Consider the following 25680-nt stretch of genomic DNA (forward strand, 5'->3'; position numbering starts at 1 on the left):
CCCACTTTAGCATTCTTGCCTGAAGAATTCCATGGAGAGAGGAACCTGGAGGGCTAAAGTTCATGGAGCTGCAAAGAGTCAGACACAACTGAGTGACTAACAACACTTTGAATAGAATAGATGATTTCAGAAATAAAAATGAGAATAAGAAGGGGTAAGGAGAAGAGATAATTAAATTTCATATGATTGTTGATAAGATTTATGATTTATGTAAATGGAATATGGGGTCTGTTGGATATAGTTGTTGCAAACAGCTACTGCAAGAGGTAAGGTACCTTGTAGACTATAATTTCCTTCCTTCTTGAAATTCAAGGACTGGCTTAGTTAACATAATGTACTGCTGCTGGCATTGTGGGTAAAATGCTATTTTTTTTTCCGATTATCTTCCACATATCCAAAGGTTGCTATTGTGATTAAATGAATTAGTGCTTTTTATAAACCACAGGGCATTTTACAAACAATTATACCTGAGTTAGGTATTCTTATGGATTTATCTAATTAATGCTCTGGCATCCAGCAGAACTATAATAAAACATTTCCATCTACTTTAAAAGAATTTCTTTCTAAAAGTTCAAATCCCCTTAGAAAAACTTTGCAGTGCTTAGCATTCTAATGAAAATTCTTTCGTGAGTATACTGAATCCATCATATTGGGAATCCCCCCCATTTCTTCTTTTTTGGATTTCTACAGAGGCAACTGACGGCCATTATAATCTTAAGAATTATTGACTGTTTTGATCATCTGTTGGATGCAAGAGAGTTCCAGAAAAACATCTACTTCTGCTTCATTGACTGCTACAGTCTTTGACTATTTGGATCACATCAAACTGTGGAAAATTCATACAGAGATGGGAATACCAGACCACCTTACCTATCTCCTGAGAAATCTGCATGCAGGTCAAGAAGCAATAATTAGAACTGGACATGGAACAACAAACGTTCCAAATTGGAAAGGAGTATGTCAAGGCTATATATTGCCACCCTGCTTATTTAGCTTCTATGCAGAGTACTGCTGATGGTGACTGCAGCCATGAAATTAAAAGACGCTTACTCCCTGGAAGGAAGGTTATGGCCAACCTAGACAGCATATTTAAAAGCAGAGACATTACTTTGCCAACAAAAGTCCGTCTAGTTAAGGCTGTGGTTTTTCCAGTGGTCATGTATGGATGTGAGAGTTGGACGGTGAAGAAAGCTGAGCACTGAAGAATTGATGCTTTTGAACTGTGGTGTTGGAGAAGACTCTTGAGAGTCCCTTGGACTGCAAGGAGATCCAACCAATCCATCCTAAAGGAGATCAGCCCTGGGTGTTCATTGGAAGGACTGATGTTGAAGCTGAAACTCCAATACTTTGGCCACCTCATGCAGAGTTGACTCATTGGAAAAGACCCTGATGCTAGGAAGGATTTGGGGCAGGAAGAGAAGGGGACGACAGAGGATGAGATGGTTGGATGGCATCACCGACTCGATGGACATGGGTTTGGGTAAACTCCGGGAGTTGGTGATGGACAGAGAGGCCTAGCGTGCTGCAATTCATGGGGTCGCAAAGAGTCGGACACGGCTGAGTGACTGAACTGAACTGATGCAGAGTACATCATGTGAAATGCCAGGCTGGATGAAGCACAAGCTGAAATCAAGATTGCCAAGAAAAATATCAATAACCTCAGATATGCAGATGACACCACCTTTATGGCAGAAAACAAAGAGGCACTAAAGAGCCTCTTTATGAAAGTGAAAGAGGAGAGTGAAAAAGTTGGCTTAAAACTCAATATTCATAAAACAAAGATCATGGCATCTGGTCCCATCACTTCATGGCAAATAGATGAGGAAAGAATTAAAACAGTGAGAGACTATTTTCTTGGGCTCCAAAATCACTGCAGATGGTGATTGCAGCCGTGCAATTAAAAGACACTTGATCCTTGGAAGAAAAGCTATGACCAAGCTAGACAGCATATTAAAAAGTAGAGATATTACTTTGTCAACAAAGGTCCGTCTAGTTAAGGCTATGGTTTTTCCAGTGGTCAAGTATGGATGTGAGAGCTAGACTGTAAAGAAAGCTGAGCACAGAAGAATTGATGCTTTTGAACTGTGGCATTGGAAAAGACTCTTGAGAGTCCCTTGGACTGCAAGGAGATCCAACCAGTCCATCCTAAAGGAGATCAGTACTGGGTGTTCATTGGAAGTACTGATGTTGAAGCTGAAACTCCAATACTTTGGCCACCTGATGCAAAGATTTAACTCATTGGGAAAGACCCTGATGCTGGGAAGTGTTGAAGGCAGGAGGAGAAGGGGTTGACAGAGGATGAGATGGTTGGATGGCATTACCGACTCAATGGACATGAGTTTGAGTAAGCTCAGGGAGTTGGTTATGGACAGGGAAGCCTGGCGTGCTGCAGTCCATGGGGTCTCAAAGAGTCAGACACAACTGAGCAAGTGAACTGAACTGAACTGACTGTTTTGAATTTTTAAAACATTGTTCCCTATTTCTTACCTGTCATATAGAACTGCAGTTCCTCCAATTTAAAAACCATGATTTCACTCCCCTTCAAACTGTAAAGCTAGCTATCTCCTCTAAATACTGAAAACTGCGATTGGATTTGTAGAGTTGTTATTATCTCAGCATCAATACTTTAGACCATGAACTTAAAACTTACTAATTAAAAGATCCAAATTTCAATTAAACCCTTCAGAGAAATTATATTTTTAAATGGGAAAAAAAGAACAAAGGTAATATAAATTCTTTTCATTTCATTTTTTGGAATCCAAAGTCCTTTGCATTAGTTTATTATAATCTTTTCCTATAAGCAGATACTATTCTCCTTTACCAATAAAATAAATGAATCTCCAAGGAGTTTGCAAGTAAACTCAAATAGGTATCTTTTAAGCCAATTAAAAAATTAGAATACAAATCTCCTGATTCTTAACCCAAAGCCATGTCTATCACACTGCACATGATTACATTTACTTTCCTAGATATGGTTTTTAGAAATCCATATAAGTGATTCAGAAAAAGAAAATGTTTGTGGTATCTGTTTCACATCCCCAAGCATTCTTCTGTGGAAATTCAGTCTATTAATATCATTCTACTCGAAAAAAAAAGTTATTTTTATTTTTAAGAAGGTAGTCATGTGTGAAGATATGTAGGTAACAGACTTGTTCTCCCGTTTTATTTTCCATCATTCTCCCTTTGTTTCCCTCCTTTCGTTTGCTTGTTTTGTTTTTCCATTTTCGTTATCTATTATCTTCATTCATCCTACCTCTATTTCATCACTCCATCACAATATCGGTTTTCTTTGAGCTACAGAGGAAGCAAAATGGATTCTACTTCATGAGAACCTCAGATACATTTCATCTGCGGTTCAGATGTCTATAAACTCATCTCCAGGCAGAACAGCAGCTCTAAGGTGTAGAACAGCAAAAGCAAGAGCAGTTTCTGCTTCCTCCTTGTATGTATTGCCATGGAAAAATCTCAAACTTTGCGTCCATGGTAGAATTTTTAAATTAATCAGTATTTCAGATGAGGTTGCTGACAATGATGCCTGTCAGACTTTGGCTGTCATGTGTACCCAGTGGAGAAAACACATTGTGAGGTGCACTGTGTTTGCCAGAGCTTGACTATGACGATAAGGTGGAGAGGTACAGATTGAGATCAAGAAAGGGAACTGGTATAGAAACGTGGAAGAAAAAATTACTTAACATAAGAATATTTTATGGAATGAACATTCAGTTCCTTGTTATTTACAGTATACTTAACATTTTATTTCTACAGGGGATTATTTCTCTTTTGATAATTAGAATCATAATTTTCCCATTGCGAGCTAAGAAAAGAATCTACATGTAAATCTCCTTCAGTATAAAGAACTGTGTCATATTCCACTTTAGAGCTCCAGAAACCTTATCATGGTCACCAGCTGATAGGAGGCTTGTTCAATTCAGCGTAATTCCTGAATATAATCAAATCCACATTAGAAATCTAAGAATTTTTAAAAAATAATTTTTCAGTTCTCAAAATTGTTGTAACACTGTTTCTGGCTTTTAGTAATCTACATGATCAGAAACAGCCTAGGGTATACAATTTGTTGCGACATAAATATTTCTTGTTCTACCCAAAGTATATACGAAATAAATTATGTATATCCAAGTAAAATTATACAAAGATAATCTGCATAGGACAATTTTACATTAAATAAAACACAGCATAACTGATTTTTTGCATTAAAGTCATCATAATAGCCGTTTCTGGATTATTAAAACAAAAATCAGACTTTATACAACTAATGGATATAAATTTAATTTGATATGTTGCTGTACATATCTGACATTAATCTCTTGATTAAATTATTAAAGAATTCTCTTAAAACTATATAATCATATAAGTTGTATGAAGCCCCATGGCTTCATTTTACCTCATAAATTAAAAATATACCCATTGCATCCATGTTGTAAATCTTAGAGACATTTTGTTTCTATAGACATTATCATACAACTTCCCATAAGATGTTATTAAAATTTAATCATGAATTCTTCCAGACTTCTAGCAGGATAATATGTTTATCATTCTTTTAATAGTTAAAATATAGTTTTTATTTTACAGGACTTGTTTTTGTTTTTAGGAATCTGTCAGAAGTCTAGTTAATCCAGAAATACATGTTTAGCTTAATGGAAAATATTCATGGTCTTAACTTATAATATGACTGAAAGACTCTGAAATAAAATCAGGTGTTAAAAATTATCCCTTAACCACCCACACAGCCCTAGATTTTGAGAAGAGGCTCCTTTAATACTTCTTTGACATTGCAGTGTTTGTTGCTTAAGGAAGTCCGTGGGTGGAGAAGATGTTATTATCCCTCCTACACACACCTGTTTTCTTATTTACAACATTATCTCCATATATATAAGTACTTGAAACACCAACCCCTTTCTTTTTACTACTTTCTTAAATTCTTTTGAATTTTGTCCACACTTTACTACATATTACCTTTCTATCAGACACATATGTAGCTAATTATAGTTTAACCTGAAATGTTTTTTCAAGTATGAGTCTATCCAAAAGGTTATTTGATGAAGATGCTTTTTCAACTAACCATTTTTGCTTGAAAACAGAGAATTCCATAAACAGCTGGTCTTTCACTCAAAATTGATAACACAAGATTATTCTTTATATTAATGTTTCCTCAATAAATAAATAGATCAATAGTTAAAGATAGTTAAACTTTCTTTAAAACATACAAAAACAAGTTAGCATAAATTTTATGAAACATTTAGATCCCTTTTATGCTGTAAAAATGTTTCCTCAAGTGCAATAAATGAGAGATACACCCTTATGCAAATAAGTTAAACTTAATTTTTTAAAAAAAATCAGGTCTAATACTCAATGCTAATATTTATTTGTTTAAGAATGTAGGACAATCTAAAAAAGTAAAACCTTATGTATTTATAAAGTGTTTTGGATTTGGATTTGATTTAACCATATCATTTATGATAGTCACACATACCTGTTTTCCAAATAAAATTGTTCACTTCATTATTCAGATCTTATTCATGAAATTAAAGTGATTTACTTAAAAAAAATCACCTTATACAGATCACAGGAAAAAATAATGAACCTAATATTTCAGTCTAGAATCCAACAAGGAAGAGTAAGGTTGACTTTAGTGTCAATTGCATGTGCTAAATACAATGAAGGAAAAACTGGCAACTAGTATCTAATACACCCACTACACCTTATTAGTGAAAAAAATGATGAAATGATGTATGACATGAGGAAAAGACTCAATTAGAAAAAAGTATACCACAATGCTTTAACAAAAGAAGCAACGAAGATAATTCTGTGTTTTGTTTTTAAAGATGCCAAAAAATTAATAAGACGTGTGAAGAGTGAAACAGTTGAAACAATATAATATCTTTCCAATTAAGTAGTCTACACATAAAACTAAATAGCCAAGAAATAATACAGAATTTTTCATAGAACTGCTCCCTTCCAAAACTGACATTTTAACAAGCTGATGGATTTCTTAATATTCTGATAGTGAAATATCTACTCAAAACAACTTTTTTCTTTTTTCTCTTTAAAGTTTTCTTGATCTTAGAAGCTCATCTTTCCAAAACTTGCAGGGAAACTTTCTTAGGAATATTATATTAATCAGCCAGAGGAAGAAATAATTTCTTAGAAATAGTACAAATATCTTAACATCAAATGACTGTCTAATGTCATCTGATATGGAAATAAATTCATACTCTCATGGTACTGAATTGTGACTCCTGTTCAATTTCAGTCTTTATGAAAAAAAATTGTGCTCCAAAATGCTGCTCTAATTTTATTCTCTGGGTGTTGCTTCTTTGAACTAGTTAAGCCTTTGATAAATCTCTAACTTGTTGTCCAAACCAGATAAGGTAAGCAGTAGAATTTGACTTTCCTGACTCCAACACCTTCTTTCCTCATCTTTTATCAAATTCTTCATTGAAAACTAAAGCTTAATAGAAACATGCATTTAATCATTTTATATAACTTAAGCAAAGTCCTGAGAGAATGTTTATGTTTTTATTTATTCTCTTTTCAGTATTCTTGTTGAAATTATATTTAGTTGTTTCTATTTTTTCTTGCTGTAAATAAAGATAGAATTTTGTTTGAATTTCAACTGGAAAAGCATTTTGGGAAATTTACAATGAAGGTTCAATCCATAAGTAAAATCTTATTTGGCAGTAAGTATATCATATAAAATTTTGAAAGTTTCTGCCTATCTCTTATATACTTCTTTAAACACACAACTAAACCATGAAAACATATATCTTGTGTTAGTAAAAATAACTATAGATTAATTTAATCAAAGAAGTAAAGATACTATCTTATTTTCACTTGCTTAAAGTTTATTTATCTTTTTTATTTTTCTTTAATGAACTAAAGCTCCTTCAGTTTCAAACTATTAATTTGATAATTATGTTCCTGTTTACATAATAGCTATGTAGGTATAAGTATCAATACCTTATAATTATGTATTTTTGAAAACCAATATTTAAATGATTTTCTATGAGTTTTCTGTCCTGCCAAATATGCCTGGAGGCTTATTGTGAAGTTCTGATATGCAGGTTTTTCTCAAAGTTAATTCAAACACAAATATATAAATGAATAGGAATATTAGATGGAAAAAGTTCTTAAGTATGATTCATAAATATATCAAATAATTTACATGGTATATACATTTACTTAATAAGAAGAATGGTTTTGCTTTTAGTTTTCCCTTTCCTAAAATGCAAAATGTGAATTTGTCTTAGATATATGTAATGACAAATACATAAGTAAATATCCACGAGTAACATCCACATGTAAATCTTTCAATACATAAAAAGGCAACTCCTACCTCCATCTCCAGATCCTGATCCTGCATCTGGGAGGGAAAAAAAGAAGTAATTTGTTTTAGCTTAAAAAACATATTCAAAGAATACTTATGAACTTTTAAATTAAATTCAAAATAAAATAAATGTAAAATAAATACTTTCTCCATTATATATTAATATAATTGAAAAATTACTAATATTTAACTTGAAAAACATTCATATCAATGTAATTTAACATCTATAATATAGCTTCTAAAATAAATTCTCTATTATTTTCATCTTAAACTTCATGAACAATGTATTATCTAGCTTTGGAATTAATTCTCAAACTTGACGATGTAAAAATTCTCATTTTTATTTTAGTCAAGATGAATATGGTGCCATTAACAAAAAAATTAAAAACAAGATACTTATAACAATTTAGAAATTAAGTAGTCTAAGACTTGTGGCGAATACTGATAATTAAGGCTTATATTCTTGTACATTGCATTACAAAGGGAAAAATAGTTTAAAGATGAATATCTTTTTATATAAGAGCTAATACGTTTTCCAAATACCACAACTCTGGATGAGTCTATCTGTATCCAACAGCATCTATTGTTTTTGAAATCCATAGAAGGGTAAGCTTCAGGTTTGCCTTTGTGATTAAAATTGGCTATCCCCTAGGTGATGTTGACAGAGAAGACAATAACATCTCTCTGCCTTTCTTTTCCTCTAGTCCTTTCCGCTCCCTCTCACATAATTACAACTTGGGAAAGTTGTCAATTTCTGACAACTCATTTCCCAGAAACACTCAATTTCTTAGTTGGAGTCAAAACCATTGAGTCTCCATTTGCTTCTACCTGTTAAGTGGAGCCATCACCTTCCTTCTGCCTCCCCACTTCCTTCCATTCTAAATACATTTGGCTATGTATTTTTATGTTAATAATGGGAAATAAGACTAATACTTGTAGACTAATACTGGTATTCTTTGTCTGACTGGCCTTCATTTTACACTGAAATCTCAGCCAGAGTTCAAGAGCCATATCAAATGCCATGTCTATGAATTTGTGTTTGTTGTTTTAGACCAATTAAAATGAAATACTACTTCTACTTGTTTGCCTCAATGACACTTCATTGAAAAGCACTCATAGAAAGAGGCACAATGTATGAAAATCTATAGAAGACTGACACAGGGAAGAATGAATGCCTTGCCAATAATTCTCCTTGTCATTATGTTAGACATTAGCACTGTCATGAAGGAGCAGCAGTTTGAATTGTCAGCCTTGGTGGATACCCAGACCAACATATTCATAAGATTTAACATTTTATTAAATCAAAACCTCAAGTCATCCACTGCTTACATGACTAAGGAGCAAGTCTTTGGGTCAGGCTATCCTTCCCTTAAAGGCAAGTTAATTGGTAAAAAAATTTCATAATTAAAACCCATCTTGGTAAATGTAGACTCAAATAAGGATTCTAATTATTCAATTTGACTGGTTTAAGAGAACAGAGGAAAAAAGGCTGATGTATTCATCTCAATAGCAGTAAAATAGTCCTGTCAACTGAACTGAATCCTAAGTCATAGACCAATCACTTTTGCACGGGACAGTGCTTGAATGGTCAAAGTTGGTAAAGTCTACTTTTTGTATCTTTTCACAGCTAGAATTTTAACTGACTTTATTTGAAATAATTTGAAGGCTTAAGTTATAAAATTACTTATAAAAGCATCAGAAGTTAATAAAAGGTTGTATTATTATAGCATTTATACATTCTACCTTTGTTTTAGTTGCATGTATATAGCTTCTTATTCCTTTCCCACTAAGAGTGCAAACATCTTTAAATCAAGAACCATGTCTTGTTCAGCTCCCTACACTTATATACACCTAAGAGGAAATGTATAAAAGCTTATGGATTCCAAACTCCAAACATACTCATTGGATAACATTAAGAATATTATTCAACCTTTCTATGCTTATTGGTCCTCTAATTAATGGGTAATGTCTATCCTACCGGACTACTCTGAGGATAAATGCACAATAGCACATTTTAAATGTTTATCGCTGTGTCTGGAACATAATAATTAAAATTTTGAGTGAACATCTTGCCTATTCATCTATATGTTTTCTATTAAATACATATAGCTGGAGAAAATCAAGAAAAATGGCAGTAGTATTTTGGCTTGTATTACCCATGTATGTTTCTAAAAATTCAAGGGGCATGATCCTTAAGAACATTTGTGTTTGATTTGAGCCAAATTAAGTAGCTAGTGAAGACAGAGGAAAAGACTGAAAAAAAATGGTCACTTAAGTCATGGCCTTAAGTGAAGTCAAGTGGGCCTTAGGAAACATTACTACGAACAAAGCTATTGAAGGTGATGGAATTCAAATTCCAGCTGAGCTATTTCAAATCCTAAAAGATGATGCTGTTAGAGTCCTGCACTCAATATGTCAGCAAGTTTGCAAAACTTATCAGTGGCCAGAGGACTGGAACAGGTCAGTTTTCAATCTAACCCCAAAGAAAGGTACTTCCAAAGAATGCTCAAACTACCATACAATTGCATTCACTTCACATGCCAGCAAAGTAATCCTCAAAATCCTTCAAGTTAGGCTCCAACAGTACATGAACCAAGAACTTCCAGATATACAAGCTGGATTTTGAAAAGTCAGAGGAACCAGACATCAAATTGCCAACATCTGCTGGATCAGAGAAAAAGCAAGGGGATTACAGAAAAAAACATCTACTTCTGCTTCATAGACTAGACTAAAGCCTTTGACTATGCGGATCACAACAAACTGAAAAATTCTTCAAGAGATGGGAATATCAGACCACTTACTTGCTTCCTGCAAAACCTGTATGCAGGTCAAAAAGCTACAGCTAAAACCGGACATGGAACAATAAACTGTTCCAAATTGGGAAAGGAGTATATCAAAGCTATATATTGTCACCTTGCTTATTTAACTTCTACACAAAGTGTATCATATGAAATGCCAGGCTAGATGACTCACAAGCTGGAACCAAGACTGCCAGGATAAATATCAATAACCTCAGATAAACAGATGATACCACTCTAATGGCAGAAAGTGAAGAGGAACTAAAGAGCCTCTTGATGAAAGTGAAAGAGGAGAGTGAAAAAGCTGGCTTGAAACTCAACATTAAAAAAAACTAAGATCATGGCACCTGGTCCCATCACTTCATGGCAAATAGATGGAGAAACAATGGAAACAGTGACAGACTTAATTTTCTTGGGCTCCAAATTCAGTGCATATGGTGACCGCATCCACAAAATTAAAAGACACTTGCTCCTTGGAAGAAAAGCTATGACAAAACTAGACAGTGTATTAAAAAGCAGAGACATCACTCTGCCAACAAAAGTCCATATAGTCAAAGTTATGATTTTTCCAGTAGTCATTTACAGATGTGAGAGTTGTACCATAAAGAAGGCTGAGTGCCGAAGAATTGATGCTTTCAAACTGTGATGCTGGAGAGGACTCTTGAGAGTCATGTGGATAGCAAGAAGATCCAACCAGTCAATCCTAAAGGAAATCAGTCCTGAATATTCATTGGAAGGACTGATGCTGAAGCTGAAACTCCAATACTTTGGCCACCTGATGTGAAGGGCTGACTCACTGGAAAAGACTCTAATGCTGGGAAAGATTGAGGGCAAGGAAGAGAAGGGGATTGACAGAGGATGAGATGGTTCGATGGCATTACTGACTCAATGGACACTGAGTCTGAGCAGACTCTGGGAGATAGTGAAGGACAGGGAAGCCTGGAGTGCTGCAGTCCATGGGGTCACAAGGAATCAGACACGACTCAGCAAGTAAACAACAACAACAAGTCAACTCATCATTATAAAATCGTGATGGGAAGCTTTAATGGTTCTTTGCTATAAAATGATTCATCTTGGCAAATCAGAGACAAGTAGCCTACTAAAGCCTTATTAGTGAAAGAGACACCTAAGAAAAGAAGCCATGTTACCGGACCTGAATCTAGAATCTTAGTCAACACATTTCTTATAAAGGCAAAAAAGAGAAATTGACAGTGAGGCTATTGAGCAGACTGCTCAATAGGAAACCATTTTCCAGACAAAAAATGATTTGTAAATTCAACGTAATGTAATAAAAATAAAGTTATTTTTAATATAAGTTTTATGTTTATAGTTTTATATTTTAGCATCAATATAAATCTTCTACTGCCTTTTATTCTTAGAAATCACAACTTGCCATCTCCATTCAATGTCAAACAGCATTAAAAAATGCAAAATCTATGAAGAAAATAAGAATCTCTTTTAGATCAAAAGTCAGAACTCCAATTTATTTAGTCAGACCTGGTTAATCAAAATTACTTTGGTCCCTCCATCATTATTCAGATCAAAACTCTTTTAGATTTACAAGTCAATGGAAGATGCATTCAGCAAGACCAACTTACTAATTAAATCCTGTAGAAATTTAAGTCTGTGAATAAGCTAGGGATGGGTTATTCAATTGTGATTAAATGTTCTACTTGGTTAAGTATTTTCATAGTATAACCAATAAATTAGGGACTAGAACTGAATAACTGAATGAATCAAAAGAACGTGATTGCATGTGCTGACAAAAACTTGGAGGTTGGCAAGTAAGCAACAGAGATTTTGCAACCCAACATTGTTAACCAAACTATAACTCCATGACTGCTTATTATGACTACTGACCGATCGTCATTGCCTATTGTCAGAGACAGACAGATATCCTATATGATTTTGAATGAGTAAATCCATTCCTTAGTACTCTAGTATTTGCCTACATCATTCCTGGTTGTGAGAGTCAAAGATTCCTTTTTTTCCTATTCCATTTGTCCTAAAGTGTCATTTTTCAGTAGCTATGACGGATTGATTTTTTATAATTAGTTTGCTCCTTGTCTTTCTATTTTCCCCATGCTTACTATGAGAGTAGCATGCTGGCCCTCCTCTTTTCCTACTGAGAAAGATGATCCAAGTGGCAATGATCTATTAGCTCCAGCAAACAAGAAAATGGTGCACCACTCCAATTTGCCTCCCAATCACCCTTGCAGGAAAGACATCTACATCGTCAGACAAAGTATCAAATAGGAGAAAAAACTACTTAAAAACCAGAACCAAAGAGCCTACGTCATTGGTCATGAGGAAAGATACCTTTCTCTTCTGCTAATTCTTAGAAACTTTGGTAGTTACCAGTGCAAACAGGAATAGTATTATCAACTACTAACAATCAATGGGCCTAAGATAATCTTTTTTAAAGAATATGAGACTGTCTCTTTGCTCATTTACCACTCTGCTCCAGCCATCATACACATGATCCATAGTGTTATCTAAGAGGGACTTTTCAATAAAATAGACCTTTCTTGACATTATTCTATATGTCCTTTTTTGAAGAAAAAAGTATATATCATTTTAGTGATAATAATAATATATCATTATTATTTTTCTTAAATATGCTTATATCATCAAATTCCTCTGAAATTATGACTCACAGAAAGATGCTTATTTGCCACTGGGAACAAATTTCAAGGGATACCAAAGTTTCTTTAATATATGTGATTTTAATGTCAAGCCTAACCTGAAAATTCAGCTTCATTTTATAGCACTGGTTTATCATGTTGAGCTTTATTCTTCTTGTTTTTTCTCTCTTCTTGTAATACTATTAAGCTCTAATAACCATTGTACGCAGAAGGAAAACCTGAAAAACTAGAGAGCATATGAAGGTGCTCTTCGTCTTTACTTTCTTTAGAGCATTCTTGGTACAGTATAACCAAAAAGTTTTGTGGGATCCCAGGCTCACTAGTGGTTTTAGAAAGGACAGATGTCTTTAGAAGTCATGTTCATCCCCAATATATTCTTCAATGTAATCTGCTCAGTGTTAAGAATAGCATTTGGTAGAGCTGCTAAGATTAGGCACATCTTAACCTTCAAATCCAAATCTGCAAACTGCCTGTCCTCCAGCAAACAATCCTATTGTTACAAACAATCAAACAAACAAAATTTATTCCTGCATAGATTACTTTCTATATATTTGGCAGCTGAGCAGTCAATCTAGATTTCTAATTGTTATTCAACTGTCTGTATTTCATTAAATAATATATGTATTAAAAGCTACCAACATCCTTATGGTAGATTTATCTTTCTTTCAGAAATAACTTGAAATGTAAAGAGACATAGAATAGGAATAATGCATGCTTGGTACAAAAGTATAAGAGACTTGTCTAGCCAATATATAGTCTGAATTATTTATCTGGATAATAATAAATAGGACATAATAGGAAAAGCAAGACACGAGTTTTGTATTCAGAATCCATTCCAAAGGTTTTCAGGAGTCATCAGGATCACATACATACCTGTGGCACAGGATCCTTCAGACACCACCAGTATCTCACTCTGCTGTTTGCACGCGGCCTGCCGCAGATAACACTCATTCTGATAGCTCTCCCCATTGGAACCACACACAGGCACATAGTCACTGTTGCACTGGGGAGGACATAGATGTAAGCCTGTGGTTAGTACTGGAGTCTAAGTGCCTCTGACATCTTGAACAGAAATCATCATTTATAAAAGAAAGCACTTGTCTTCATTTTCAGTGATCCCCATTGTATCCAGCAAGTCTTTGACCTTGTAAGAAAATCATTCAAAGATATACAAAAGCAATGTCCAGTAAGCAAACTGGTCATCTGATTCAGACGAGGGAAAATCAGCTTCTAAATCAGGAAAATCCAGAAATAATAAAAAGATATAACAACGAAAGTATCAGTATTATTTACTTTTTTTTTCTGATATATGGCCCATCTGGCTTGGTGGAAAAAACGAGAACATGTTATGACATTCTAGCTATTCAAAAATAGTGTCTATCTGATTTTGGAGCAGAAGTATATAGCTGAAATGTCAAAGAACTCAGTTACTCTTTAGTATGTTGTTCCTCTGTTGAATTTGAATGTTTACAAATTCCTAAATATTTGGATAAGATACCTGAATTACTAATTAAAGTTTCATATATCTTTATATCATTGGATATTGACAGAGATACAGTGTAGAAAGAAACAACAGATTATGTAATACAGAAAAAAAGTCAACAACTACTGAACCATATGTTAACTTGATTGACTATTCAAAAGTATTTCATAAAACGAACAGTTCATTTTAAAACAACTTCCTTCCAAAAATGTACACATTTTATAATGGAAGTCAGGCAACCTACAGGGTATACTCTTTACAACATAATCACACTCTAAAGCCTTAGAGATGCTTGGCTATGTTCTATACCTGCTAATTACACCAGTGATATGATTATCTCATGATTACTACTACTGATGGGCTACATTGTTTAATTATAACAAATGTAATGATCGAGACAATTATTTATAAATATTCACCCATGCCAGAAATTAAGTATAGTAAGGCAAATCATGCATATACATGTATGTGAAAATGCTTTTCTGTTTTCTACTTCTTATTAAAATACTTGGATTTTTGATCTGCTAATTCATAACATATAAAGTAAACCAATGATTTAGTGAAATGGCTAGGGTTTTAATCTTTATAATAATATTTCTAAAAATCGCTCAAAAGTTAAATTCGACTCAAAGATTTTTATGCAAAAAAGCAAATTTTAAACAAGGTTATAATCTGATAATAAACCTGAGGTTCATTTTCTCACTCTATTTTCTTAACATATCTGTACTTCTTTTCCCAATCAACCATTTAGCTCTTACCCTTTGCCTTTATGTAATAATAGATTCGAACCATTTTTTAAATGATATAACACAATGTTCTCTGAAATGGAAGTTTTTTGAGTCTGACTTTGCATCTGTTATCGAAAAACTTAAATATAATTTTTCACTAATAGTTACGTAGTATTCTCCCAATAGTAAATTCAAATTGTATGACACTCATAATGACCATAACTGCTAACAAGTTAATTTAGATACCAAATTATAGCTATTTAGAAATTATTTAAATATGATTAGACTGAAATCTTTTAAATATGACATATTTTTAAAATCTTTATTTCTAGTTTCTAGTCTAGTCATTCTGGAAGTTTCTATTCCTTTCCATAGTTACATTATATGGCTCATGGACTCAAGCTATCTACATTATTATATTTGAAAACTATTTTGATAGGAACTTTTCACTCATGAGGATCTTTAATTCAATAGGCAACTCACTTTCCAAATACACATATACCTGAAAATTGACCCACCATAAAACTGAACATTTTTATCACTACTGAAAAAAAAGGCAATAAAAAAATGTCAGTAAAGTGTTCAGTTTTCCAATAAACAGTACTGAAGAGATATCAAATAAATGTGAGTGGTGCTGATGTCAGAACTGTGGCCAGGGAGGCAGGTGGATGGACCAGTGTTTGATCAGGATCAGGGACAGGACAATGTAGGGAGGATTTACGAGGACCCACTAAGACTACTGAGAGCATGGAAGACAGACCAGAAAGATGTGAATAGCTGGTAACATAGTAGACTTGCTGACCCTTTCAGTAGGCAGATGAGAGTCATAATTACTGCAAATGGCTGGGCTAGTTAGCTCCTCATGCTTGTGTCCTAGCATTCTTGTTCTGGGTTACCTTTCAATCTTCATCTCCAATCCTGGTTACAATATTTTGTGTGTAGATGATCTGGATCCACATTTTCTTCTTTGTAATCCCTAGAATTTCTCCATTTATCCTTTTCATCTACTTCTGTAGATCATTCAGATGTAGTCAGTAGATGGGGAGTGAGGGGTAGGAAGTATTTATTATCTCTGTCAAGTGCTAGTACACAATGCTGACATGCATCTTAAAATACGAAATAAACTGATAAAGTGCTCATATGCCCCTTCTGAGGGAGGGAGTAAGCCAAATGTGAACGGTGCTAAAAATAGAGCTGCCAAGTTCCATGCACAAGCCAAAAGGGAGATTTGTATGGAGTTGAAAAGAGCTTAACTGTAGATTATCAGCACGCTGCTTTTGGCCCTTAGTACCATGACTTGCACTCATTAAAATGAATAACACACGGAGGAAGTATACTCTAAATCACTAAGGCTTAGGAGTGGAAGTCTTGTCCCATATTCTCCCATTTCTGAGTGTAGGACCTTGTGTATATCACTCAGCAGTAAAATATTTAACAAGTTTAAAGCTCAGTTCCCCCATTTGAAATGGTTAACTAGGGCATTTGGGAGGATTAACTGAGTCATGTTTCAAAATGCTTTGGAATATTCATTTATAAAAAGAAATGTAAATCATTTGCCTTTCATGATATATACTTTAACTAGCAGAGTTACCATCTACCATGGACACCAAGGCATGCATGTCTAAAATTGGAAAAATAAAGGAAAACAGGCTAATCCTAAGTATAAAAATGAGCTTACTACTACATTAAAATATGCCTAATTTTGAAAATAATTTTTTTTAGTGGTAACCATGAATATTGCTCAGTTTCAGAGGAAGGGACAGATTCAGATGTTAGGTGACTTGCTAAGGCCACACTGTTGGCTGGTAAGAGAGAAAAACAAGACTCAAGCCCAGATGGTTAAGCTCATAAATGTATGTGTTGTCCAAACTTCCTCTCAGGGGAAAAGTGATTCTGCTTTCCTTCAGATGTTTTAAAAATCTTAAGTTTATTTTCCAACTTTGTGTTTTTCAGTGAATGATTTTGTTCCAAAATTTCCACATTGCTTAAGAAAGCAGCAACATGTTACACCAGTGAATTCAATGACCTGATGCTCTAGAATATATGGAATTTGTTTTGAAACAAATGAAGAAAAAATTCATGTGAGGAGTTTTTCATATGATTTATTGCTTGTTTGATTAATAAGAATTTCTTTTAACTGAGATTTCAGCATCTAGGAGCTATGCATAACTTATATTTTATATATTGTCAGCACCTTCCCTAGTCTGGCATGTAGAAGGCGCTCCACAGATGTTAAGTGAATTCTGTTATATTCCCACTTGTCAAAGGCTTAGGAATAATAGTTTAGGATATGGCATGTTTCTCTTCCAAAAAAGCAAGAGATAAAAAAAATCTGCATATGTCCTAATCCTTTGATCATTCCATAGGTAACTTTTACTTCTCTGTGACTACATTTTTTCCTATGGAAATTTTTTATGATTTTAAATGAGTGGGCAGGCCTGTGACAATGGTAAAAGTGACTCATATGACTTCTGAGGCTAGGTCATTAAAGGATGTAGCCTCTACCTGGCTCTTTCTCATTCTCTGGATGCTCGCTTGCCCTTTAAACCCAGCCACTGTGCTATGAGGAAGCCCAAACTAGTCCAAACAGAGAAATCTACATGGAGAAGGACCAAAGTCCCTAGTTGACAGTCCAATATATGAATGAGTCCTGAGAGGAGTACAGAACCAAGCCTTTGAGTTCCCTCCCCCGCTCAGCTAACGCCAAGAGGAGGAGAGATGAGATGCTTCCATTAAGCCCTGTCCAACTGCAGATTCATGAGCAAAATAAATGTTCATTGTTTTGAGCCACTAAGTTCTGGGCAATTTGTTCTACAATTCTAGTTACTGGAACTATTGCAGAATCTAGAGCGTGGCTTATTAAATGAAAACAATCAAATTAAATGATATTTGTAAAACATAAGGCTTCACCATATTTTTAAATTATAAAGTGATCATTGATCATTACATATTAATTGATATGATCAGTGCTATCTATGAACAGATGCATCTGTGACTACTTTTCTTCCTCTCTTCCTTCTTTTATCAATTCATCCATCCATCCAGTCAGCCAGCTAGCCAGCCATTTGTCTGTCCACTGTCTCTAAATTTTCATCCCAGGGTTATTTACCAGAATGACCAAGATACCATTTGGTATGCAAAGAACAAGGTAAAATGCATGAGATTGCAGGCTATTTATGGAACTCGTATCATCATCTAAGAATTAGTTGTACTATTTTTGATATCAAGTTGTGTATAATAAATTGGCACTTTTGCTGTTATTATTAATGTTTTTATTTGCATATGGGCTTCCCTAATGGCTCAGCACTAAAGAATATGCCTGCCAATCCTGCCAATTCAGGAGGCAGAGGTTCGATCCCTGGGTCAGGAAGATCCCCTGGAGAAGGAAATGGCAACCTACTCCAGGATTGTTGCCTGGAAAATCTCATGTACAGTGACTAAACAACAACATAATGTCCTAGAAAAAAATTAGATTTGGTGTCAAAGGACCTAGATTCTTGCTGTAGGATCACTACTTAGTTGTAAGTTATTTATATCTATGAGCCTTAATCTCCTCATCTGTAAAAGGAGGAGAAAATAATTACCTCACTCAGATATGAGAAATAAATGAGATAACATGTTTGAATGGTAGATTATGATTATTACAAATCATCTGAGAGAGGTGAAGATAAATATTGTTCACATTAATGTTCCAATAGTAATTCAAACTGGAAAACATCGATTACACACACATATACCCAATACTCTTTGAAGTTTATCTCTCAGTCAGAAACCATAGTTTGCACCCCATTTTGAACAGAAGAATTTGGACTTGTATCTGAAATCAGGAGAAATAGAGCAGATGACTTAAGCTGATTTAGAACAGTATATAGAAAAATGGATTTTTCAGGACATCTGCCTTTTTATCAGACTGAGCAAAACAGAAAAAAATTCTCAAATTCATTTGAAAGTATTGGAAATACTGAGTCAAGATACTCCTAGCTTAAAATATCTTATCTGTTTTTCTTTGCACAACTTGTACATTTTCTTTGATCTTGAACTCAATTCAGCCACTCTATATTCCTGGTACGTGCAAAGTCTAAATTTTCCACTAGGGAAATGTTTATTTTCACCTGACAGACTGACAACTATTGCAAAGCACAAACTAATAGTAGCAGTAATCTAGTAGTAAATTTAAAATGCTACAGGCATTAGGAAAAGAAAATTTACATTTTAGTTTCTTATTCAAACTTGCATTCACTCCCCAGCTCTGTCCCCTGCAATCTATTCCACTTAACAATTATCTAAATTAATAACAAATGTAACTGGATAACCAAATGCATAAAAAAACATAAATATCTTTGTTGATAAAAGTTTTACTAAAACCCTTTGTGCAACCTGAAAACTGAACACAATTTCTTAAAAAAAAAAATTAAACATTTTCTTTTAGTAGCATGCATCCATTTTAATTTTATGAACTTCTTTTTTTTTTCCCCTCTTGGTGAAATCTTGTTATAATTATGGCTTTCCAGTTGAGGAACATTCTTCTTGGTTCATTTTCTATCGTTCATGGGTTCACATCTTATGTCTACCCTTGGTTATGAAAATAAGGTATATTTCTGGGAATTACAAACTAAAAAGAAAAAAACTGACAAAATCCTGTGGGCTTTTAATTAATAATGTATCCAACTTATTTTCCCCTCAGTTAATGCTTGGGGAAAGTATGACTTGCAAGGTTCTTATGGTCCATCTCTCTCAAGTATTCACTGAAAGAACATAATTAAATTGTTCAGTATGGCTGGAGACCTTAGAAATTGGTATTGCATGAATATTAAATATGCATGAATGTTTCCAATACTCTAGTATGGCTTAAAGACTATAGTATGGACACAGCAATACGTAGCTACCAGGTAGTGGTGCACTGTAAACAGCTGCAAGTATCAGCTGTTTATTAATTTTCTTGGAAAGAAAAAAATTATGTCAGAGAAGTTTTTAGCTTATTTATAAGCCATTCAAACCATATTTAAATGTGAACTCCCTTCTCTCTATCACTGGGAGGTGACATTAATCTAAAATATTTCAATTTCATCAACAATTCTAAATATTACATATAGTTGGCCCTCCAAATCTGGGGCTTCTACATCAACAGATTTAATCAACTTCAGATTGAAAATATTTGAGAAAAAAATTCCAGAGAGTTCTGAACAGCAAAACTTGAATATGCCATTTACCAGCAACTAATCTGTCTTTACTTTGTATTTACAATGTTTATATTGCCTATACATTATATAATAAATAATCTAGAGATGACAAAGTGCACAGGAGAATGTGCATAGGTTATATATAAATTCTACATAATTTTATATAAAGGACTTGAGCATCCTCAGATTTTGGTACTTGTGGTGGTGGATACTGAGTGACCTATGGATACTGAGTGGATACTGAGTGACCACTGCACTATGATAAATTTTAGACTTGAATTTGAGTTCTAATATTTTATTTGTTTTATATCCTTTTTGATTTTTTTTTTCAAGTTTTGCTTACAATCTTGGAAAAGTTTTCCCTATCCCCAGTATATAGTTTCCTTAATGGGAATATTTTCTGATTGAAACATATCTTAGATTTCATGTGTATTTTAAAAAGTAATTCAATAACACTTTAAGCTATCAATAAGCATCTATAATACTTGAATTATAAAAAGCATATTGAAAGAGAAAAGTTTTAACATTCACATAGTAGAAAGCATTTGTTAGATGATGACTATAATAATGACATTGATCTCTATCTTTAAAAAATACTAATAATCCAGTTTTGACAACATCACTGGGCAATCTCTTTTTTATTTTTTATTTATGTTTTTAACATTAGGCAAAGCACATTTTCCTCAAGTTTATGAAATGCTTTTTGTCTATTTGCATTCTTTTGGATTCCTAGGAATTGTAATTGAATGTGGTATCCATGAAAAGTTGACAAATACTAATAGTGTCATGATTTCCAAAGTAGCACAGTAGTTTTGAAGTCACATTGATAAGGAGTTCATTTAAAAACTCAGCTAGATTGCCAAAATAATAAAACCCAATACCATTAAAACAGAGCAATATGATCCAAAGAAGATAGCTTCAATCAACAGAACAAAAGTATAAATTCACACTTCTAATCCAACAACAATTTTGGCTATTATGTTGACTTATAGTATGCATGTTAGAAGGGACACAGAAACCTACTTTTCTGTTGATACACCAAAAGGACAACCTGAAGCTTTCTACCTCCAGTGGCATTTATAACTATGGCACATACATTTCTCCAAAAAGCTGTGCCTTTTTGACATCAGTTGGCTCTCTTGCCAGTACTTTTGTTTGATGCCAACTTTCCTCTTTGCTTGCATAGCTATAAATTGCCAAGTGACGGGCTGTAAAAGAAGATCTCTGCTTTGCAGTCTCATTAGTAAATTAGAAGATGAAAATATCAGATTTCTTACCTTGAACTGACAGACGCATGTCACAGTGTCTCCAATTCTTAAACATTCCCCATCAAATTTACAGGTGTTAGTGTCACAGAGGAAGAGATCATTTTCTCTGTCATCATAACCTCAAATTTAAAGAGAACATGCCAGTCATTAAATGTTACAGACTTGAACAACAGCAACAACAAAAGAAATATCTTGAAGCTTTAAAAGAACTGCCCTAAATTTTAATTCCAGCAACCACAGCTGTACTACAAGGTCATTCCTTACTGATAATCCAAAAAAAAAATTCTAGTTAAGTGATTAATACTAGTTTCTCTTTCACAATTCTTTTCTAGTCAGTTGTCTTTGAATATTCTTTTTTTTTTTTTTTGATGATGCTATTTTATTTTAGTTTGGGTTAATACTGGCAGTGGTAAGTGAATATTTAACATCGCTTTGTAGTTTCATTATTTTTTCTCATTAAGTAGACTATAGTTTATGACCCCCAACCTTCACATTTTTTTTAAAAAACTTCACATTTTAAAAAGAGTTGGCGATGGTCTCAGAATGTCCTTTCATTATTCCTCCATTTTTAATCATTCTTTTGCTTTAAGATCTGCAACAACCCCTTATTTGGAATTTCTCCAGACAAAGAGGAAACAAAGCTCCAATAATAAAGATAAACAGGCACAGTGCTTTTTCTGATGGTTTGTCTGACTCAAAGGAAGATTGATCACCTCCAAGTTAACAGGGGTAGAGGGAACACCAGGTTCTTGACAATCTGCCTGGAAAACCAGTTTATTTTCTTTAGTTTCTGCAAATCTCTGTTAGATATCTGGTAATAATGAATTTCTTAACTGCCATCCTCAATTTCATATTTAAGTTAGTTATTTCTTAAAACAGTACCATAGTTAGGCATGAAGCACACTAGTCATGTTAGGTTACAAATCTATCAACATTCCAAATAGTTGATTTGGCAGGTTGCTTAATATTCCTATGATAAAGCACCTAAAAAGTGATTAGGTACCTGCAAGTGGGACTTAGTCTTTCCAAAATAACATAGATGCATGCATGAGCCATGAGTAAGTTAAAGAAAACATGTTTATCTTTATGAAAATGCCAAATTTAGAAATTCCCCAAAACAGAACAAAGGCAATATATTGACCCAAATCTAACAGGGTTACAAATTTCAACTCGTCTTTAAAAAAGCACAAGCCACATGATGTATAATAATTTTCCTCATGGAATTTACATCAGTCACTACCCAGCATGGCATATTCTTTTATCCTATGAGTTACAGTTGGCCATTCTCTCTTCTCCAAAGTTACATACACTTCAGCTCGCATACATCCCTAAAAGCCACTTTATTCAGAGCTAGATCCAACTTCGGCAGAATTATATATACAGGAGATGAAAAATTACATACACACTGGTTAAAACTAGAACAGAGCAGACCTAGGGGACAATACCCAGGCATGCTAATGGAGTTTAAAATGCCCAAAACACCACAATCGCGCCGGTAGTTATGGGCTGTCACGCTGAAAGGCGAAGCTACTTGGACAGTGCAGCAACTCCTATCCTCGGCCCCTATTTAATTAGGAGACTTTAGCAGACCCAAGCTTGCCAAGCTCTCGCATTCAGACTCTGAAGGGACCCAAGCAAGCAAGAAGAGCGCCTGACGCACTCCAAGGAAGCCTGCCCAGAAATGGAGGAGCCGGCGCCCACTCGGGTCGGTTCCCCGCCCGCCTTTGCGTGAGCCTGCCGGGCCTTGGTCATACCCACCCCGGCCTGGGAGACGGACGAAAGATTCTTGTCTCAACTTCCTTCGACCATTTAGGAGCTAGGAAAGGCAAGAGGGAGGCATCTCGGTGATGCAAAAAAGAACGTCTTTTGCAGCCAAGTAGAGAAGCAGATGTATATGCGATTGGGGGAGGGGGACAGAGGGGCTGAGAGAGAGAAACTGAATGTCTTGGAAACTCAAGCTCCTCTAGAATTTGTGTGGCCCGGTCTTAAATGCCAGACAAGTGCACTCTCATGATACTTTTGCTAGCAATCAATATTTCCCCTGCAGTCACCGTTTGATTTATTGCTTTCTCGCTCGTTCTATTTCATAAAGTTATTTCTCTCTGGTTTCAGCTAGACTTCTTTCTTTAATGATAGAAAAGGTTCTGATTTTGTGTTTCTTCAAGGACTGGTCCTCTTTTTAGTGAATCCACAAAACCTCCTCGTTTACTATTTCTTAAAATCTCCGCAGCTCCAATTTAAGTGCAAGGATGCAAAGGTTCCTATACCTGCACTTTCTGTGCACCGCCCCCTCAGGACCCCCGCCCCATTCCTTAGCGGCCTGGAACAGTTTTCCTCTGGGGGGAGGTCTGTAGTCTCAACGGTTTGGGAGCGTTGGAGCGGAGGAACTGGGGAGAAGCACTTGGGTAGGTTGGTCTGTGCTGGAAACAGCGCGTTTCCTCTGCGGGTCTAAGAGGTCGGGGGCTGGGGTTTCGGACTCACCAGAGCAGTTCCAGCCGGTGGGCGTTTGGCAGTCACTTAAGGAGGTAGGGAAAGCTGCGAGCTTCACCGGGCGGGCTACGATGAGCAACATCACCGGCAGCAGCAGAAGCCAGCAAAAGCCCTCGCAAAGTGTCCAGCTGCTGCACTGCCGCGGGGACTCCCACAGCACCATGACTAGTTCGCGCAACTCTGCAGCAGCAAACGGCTTCGGGAGAACACAAGATCGCGGGGGTCAGGCAGCGGGCTACTGAGCATCCCGCGGACGGCGGCAGCAAAGGCGGTGGCGGTGGCAGTGGTACCTGACGGGGAAGCAGCAACCAAACCCGCGCATGATCTCCAGAGTTTCAGCAACATCCAGGGACCCGGCTCAGCCCCGGGAGCGAGAGGGTCGTCCACGGAAAACCTGCGCCGGGGACGCGGGAAGCTGCTGCCATAAGCAGAGAGCCCTGGAAAGCCAGGACAGCAAGAGGAGACCGGAGTCCAGAGAGCAGACTAGAGGAGCCTAAAGAAGCTGGGTGGAGGGAGAGTCAAAGCGCCCCGCAGCCTAGCAGCCGCCTCTCGCGCTCTGCTGCCCGCACCCCTCTGGCGTTTGGGAAGCAGCAGGTCCTTAGCCCGCCCGAGATCACGTGGGAACTGGCAGTCGGCCGTTGATTGGCTGAGCGGGATGCAGGTCCCGGGAGGGAGGGGTCGGCGAGGAGGTGCTAGGAGGAGACGACGGCGGATGCCGCAGATGGGCTAGCTCACCAGGCGCTGGCCCGAGTGGGGCAAGGCGGAGATGGCTCGAGTGAGAATTGCGGGCTGCAGGGCAGGCTACTCCCACACCTTTAAATACCACCTGCTGTTTCACTCTCTGCCCCAGGACGCCCCCTACCGAGCGCTCGGTCAGATCTAGCGCCCCTCTTCCGTGCGTGACCCCGGGCTGCTAGCGCCCGCCGCGGCTGGGTGGCGTCTCTCGGAGATGGAGCTGGCGAGGGTGGAGGAGGCCGAGGAGCGGTCGCAGCAGACAGGAGAGGGGAAAGCGGGCACCGAGGAGAGGGCGTCCTGCTGGCGCCCGGCTCTCCAGCGTGCGGGAACGCGCCGCCTGTCTGTGACGGGATACAGGCTGGGAATATCGCCGCGGAGAGCCCACGGACGTTTCTCTAGGGAATAGCAGGAAGCAGGAGAGGGTGAGAGGCGGTGGTGTGAGAACAGCTCAGGCTGGCCTGGAAGCAGCAGCCGTTCCCACAGAAGCCTGCGAACCTAAGGCTGCTCGCCAAGCTGCCTCAGCCAGCCAGCCAGGCTCTCCCCGCTCGCTTCTTTCTCTCTCTACTCTCTTCTCTGGCCCCCTGAAACCTCGAGTCTACCCGAGGAGCTGGAGGTTTGAAAGCCCTCTCCCCACCACACACTCTTCTCCAGCCGGTAGCATGTTTGTGTGGCTGCCTGGGAGGTGCGGGCAAATGTGTTTCGGAGGTCAGGATGGGTTGGGACAAGCGGTCAGAAGGAGGAAGGAAAGGCTGCTCTGCATCAGCCACGGCGGACTGCCAGGCGCATCCGCGGGTTGCGGCGTCTGAGAAGAGCGGCTCCCTTAGGCGGCGCGGGTAGTGGTCCTTGGAGCTTTTACGCGGGTCTCTACCGGCTCTCCAGTGACCTGGAGGTGGCAAGGAGGTCTCATTCGGCGAGTCCCTGGTTCTGCGCCTTTCATTCTCTGGCCCCAGCCAGCGCCGTCAAACAGCGTGCTGAGACCCGCCTTCCGTCTGCTGCATTCTTCACGCA

General features: G+C 36.7%; 1 protein-coding gene across 1 annotated transcript in view; it reads right to left on the reverse strand.

The window, feature by feature from the left end:
• The window catches only part of TMEFF2 (transmembrane protein with EGF like and two follistatin like domains 2), a 280220-nt gene extending 255492 nt beyond the window's left edge, over window positions 1–24728 (reverse strand). The window contains exons 1-4 of the mRNA XM_081581410.1: window positions 23929–24728; window positions 21457–21566; window positions 13662–13791; window positions 7355–7381 (exon numbers count right to left, since the gene is read on the reverse strand). Of these exons, the coding sequence (XP_081437536.1) occupies window positions 7355–7381; window positions 13662–13791; window positions 21457–21566; window positions 23929–24100 (439 nt within the window). The 5' untranslated portion in view covers window positions 24101–24728. The remainder of the gene's footprint in view (window positions 1–7354; window positions 7382–13661; window positions 13792–21456; window positions 21567–23928) is intronic.
• Window positions 24729–25680: the final 952 nt, after the last annotated feature.

This window comes from Giraffa tippelskirchi, chromosome 3, assembly GCF_054371585.1.
Source record: "Giraffa tippelskirchi isolate mGirTip1 chromosome 3, T2T-mGirTip1v1.2.pri, whole genome shotgun sequence".
Classification (NCBI taxonomy): Eukaryota; Metazoa; Chordata; class Mammalia; order Artiodactyla; family Giraffidae; genus Giraffa; species Giraffa tippelskirchi.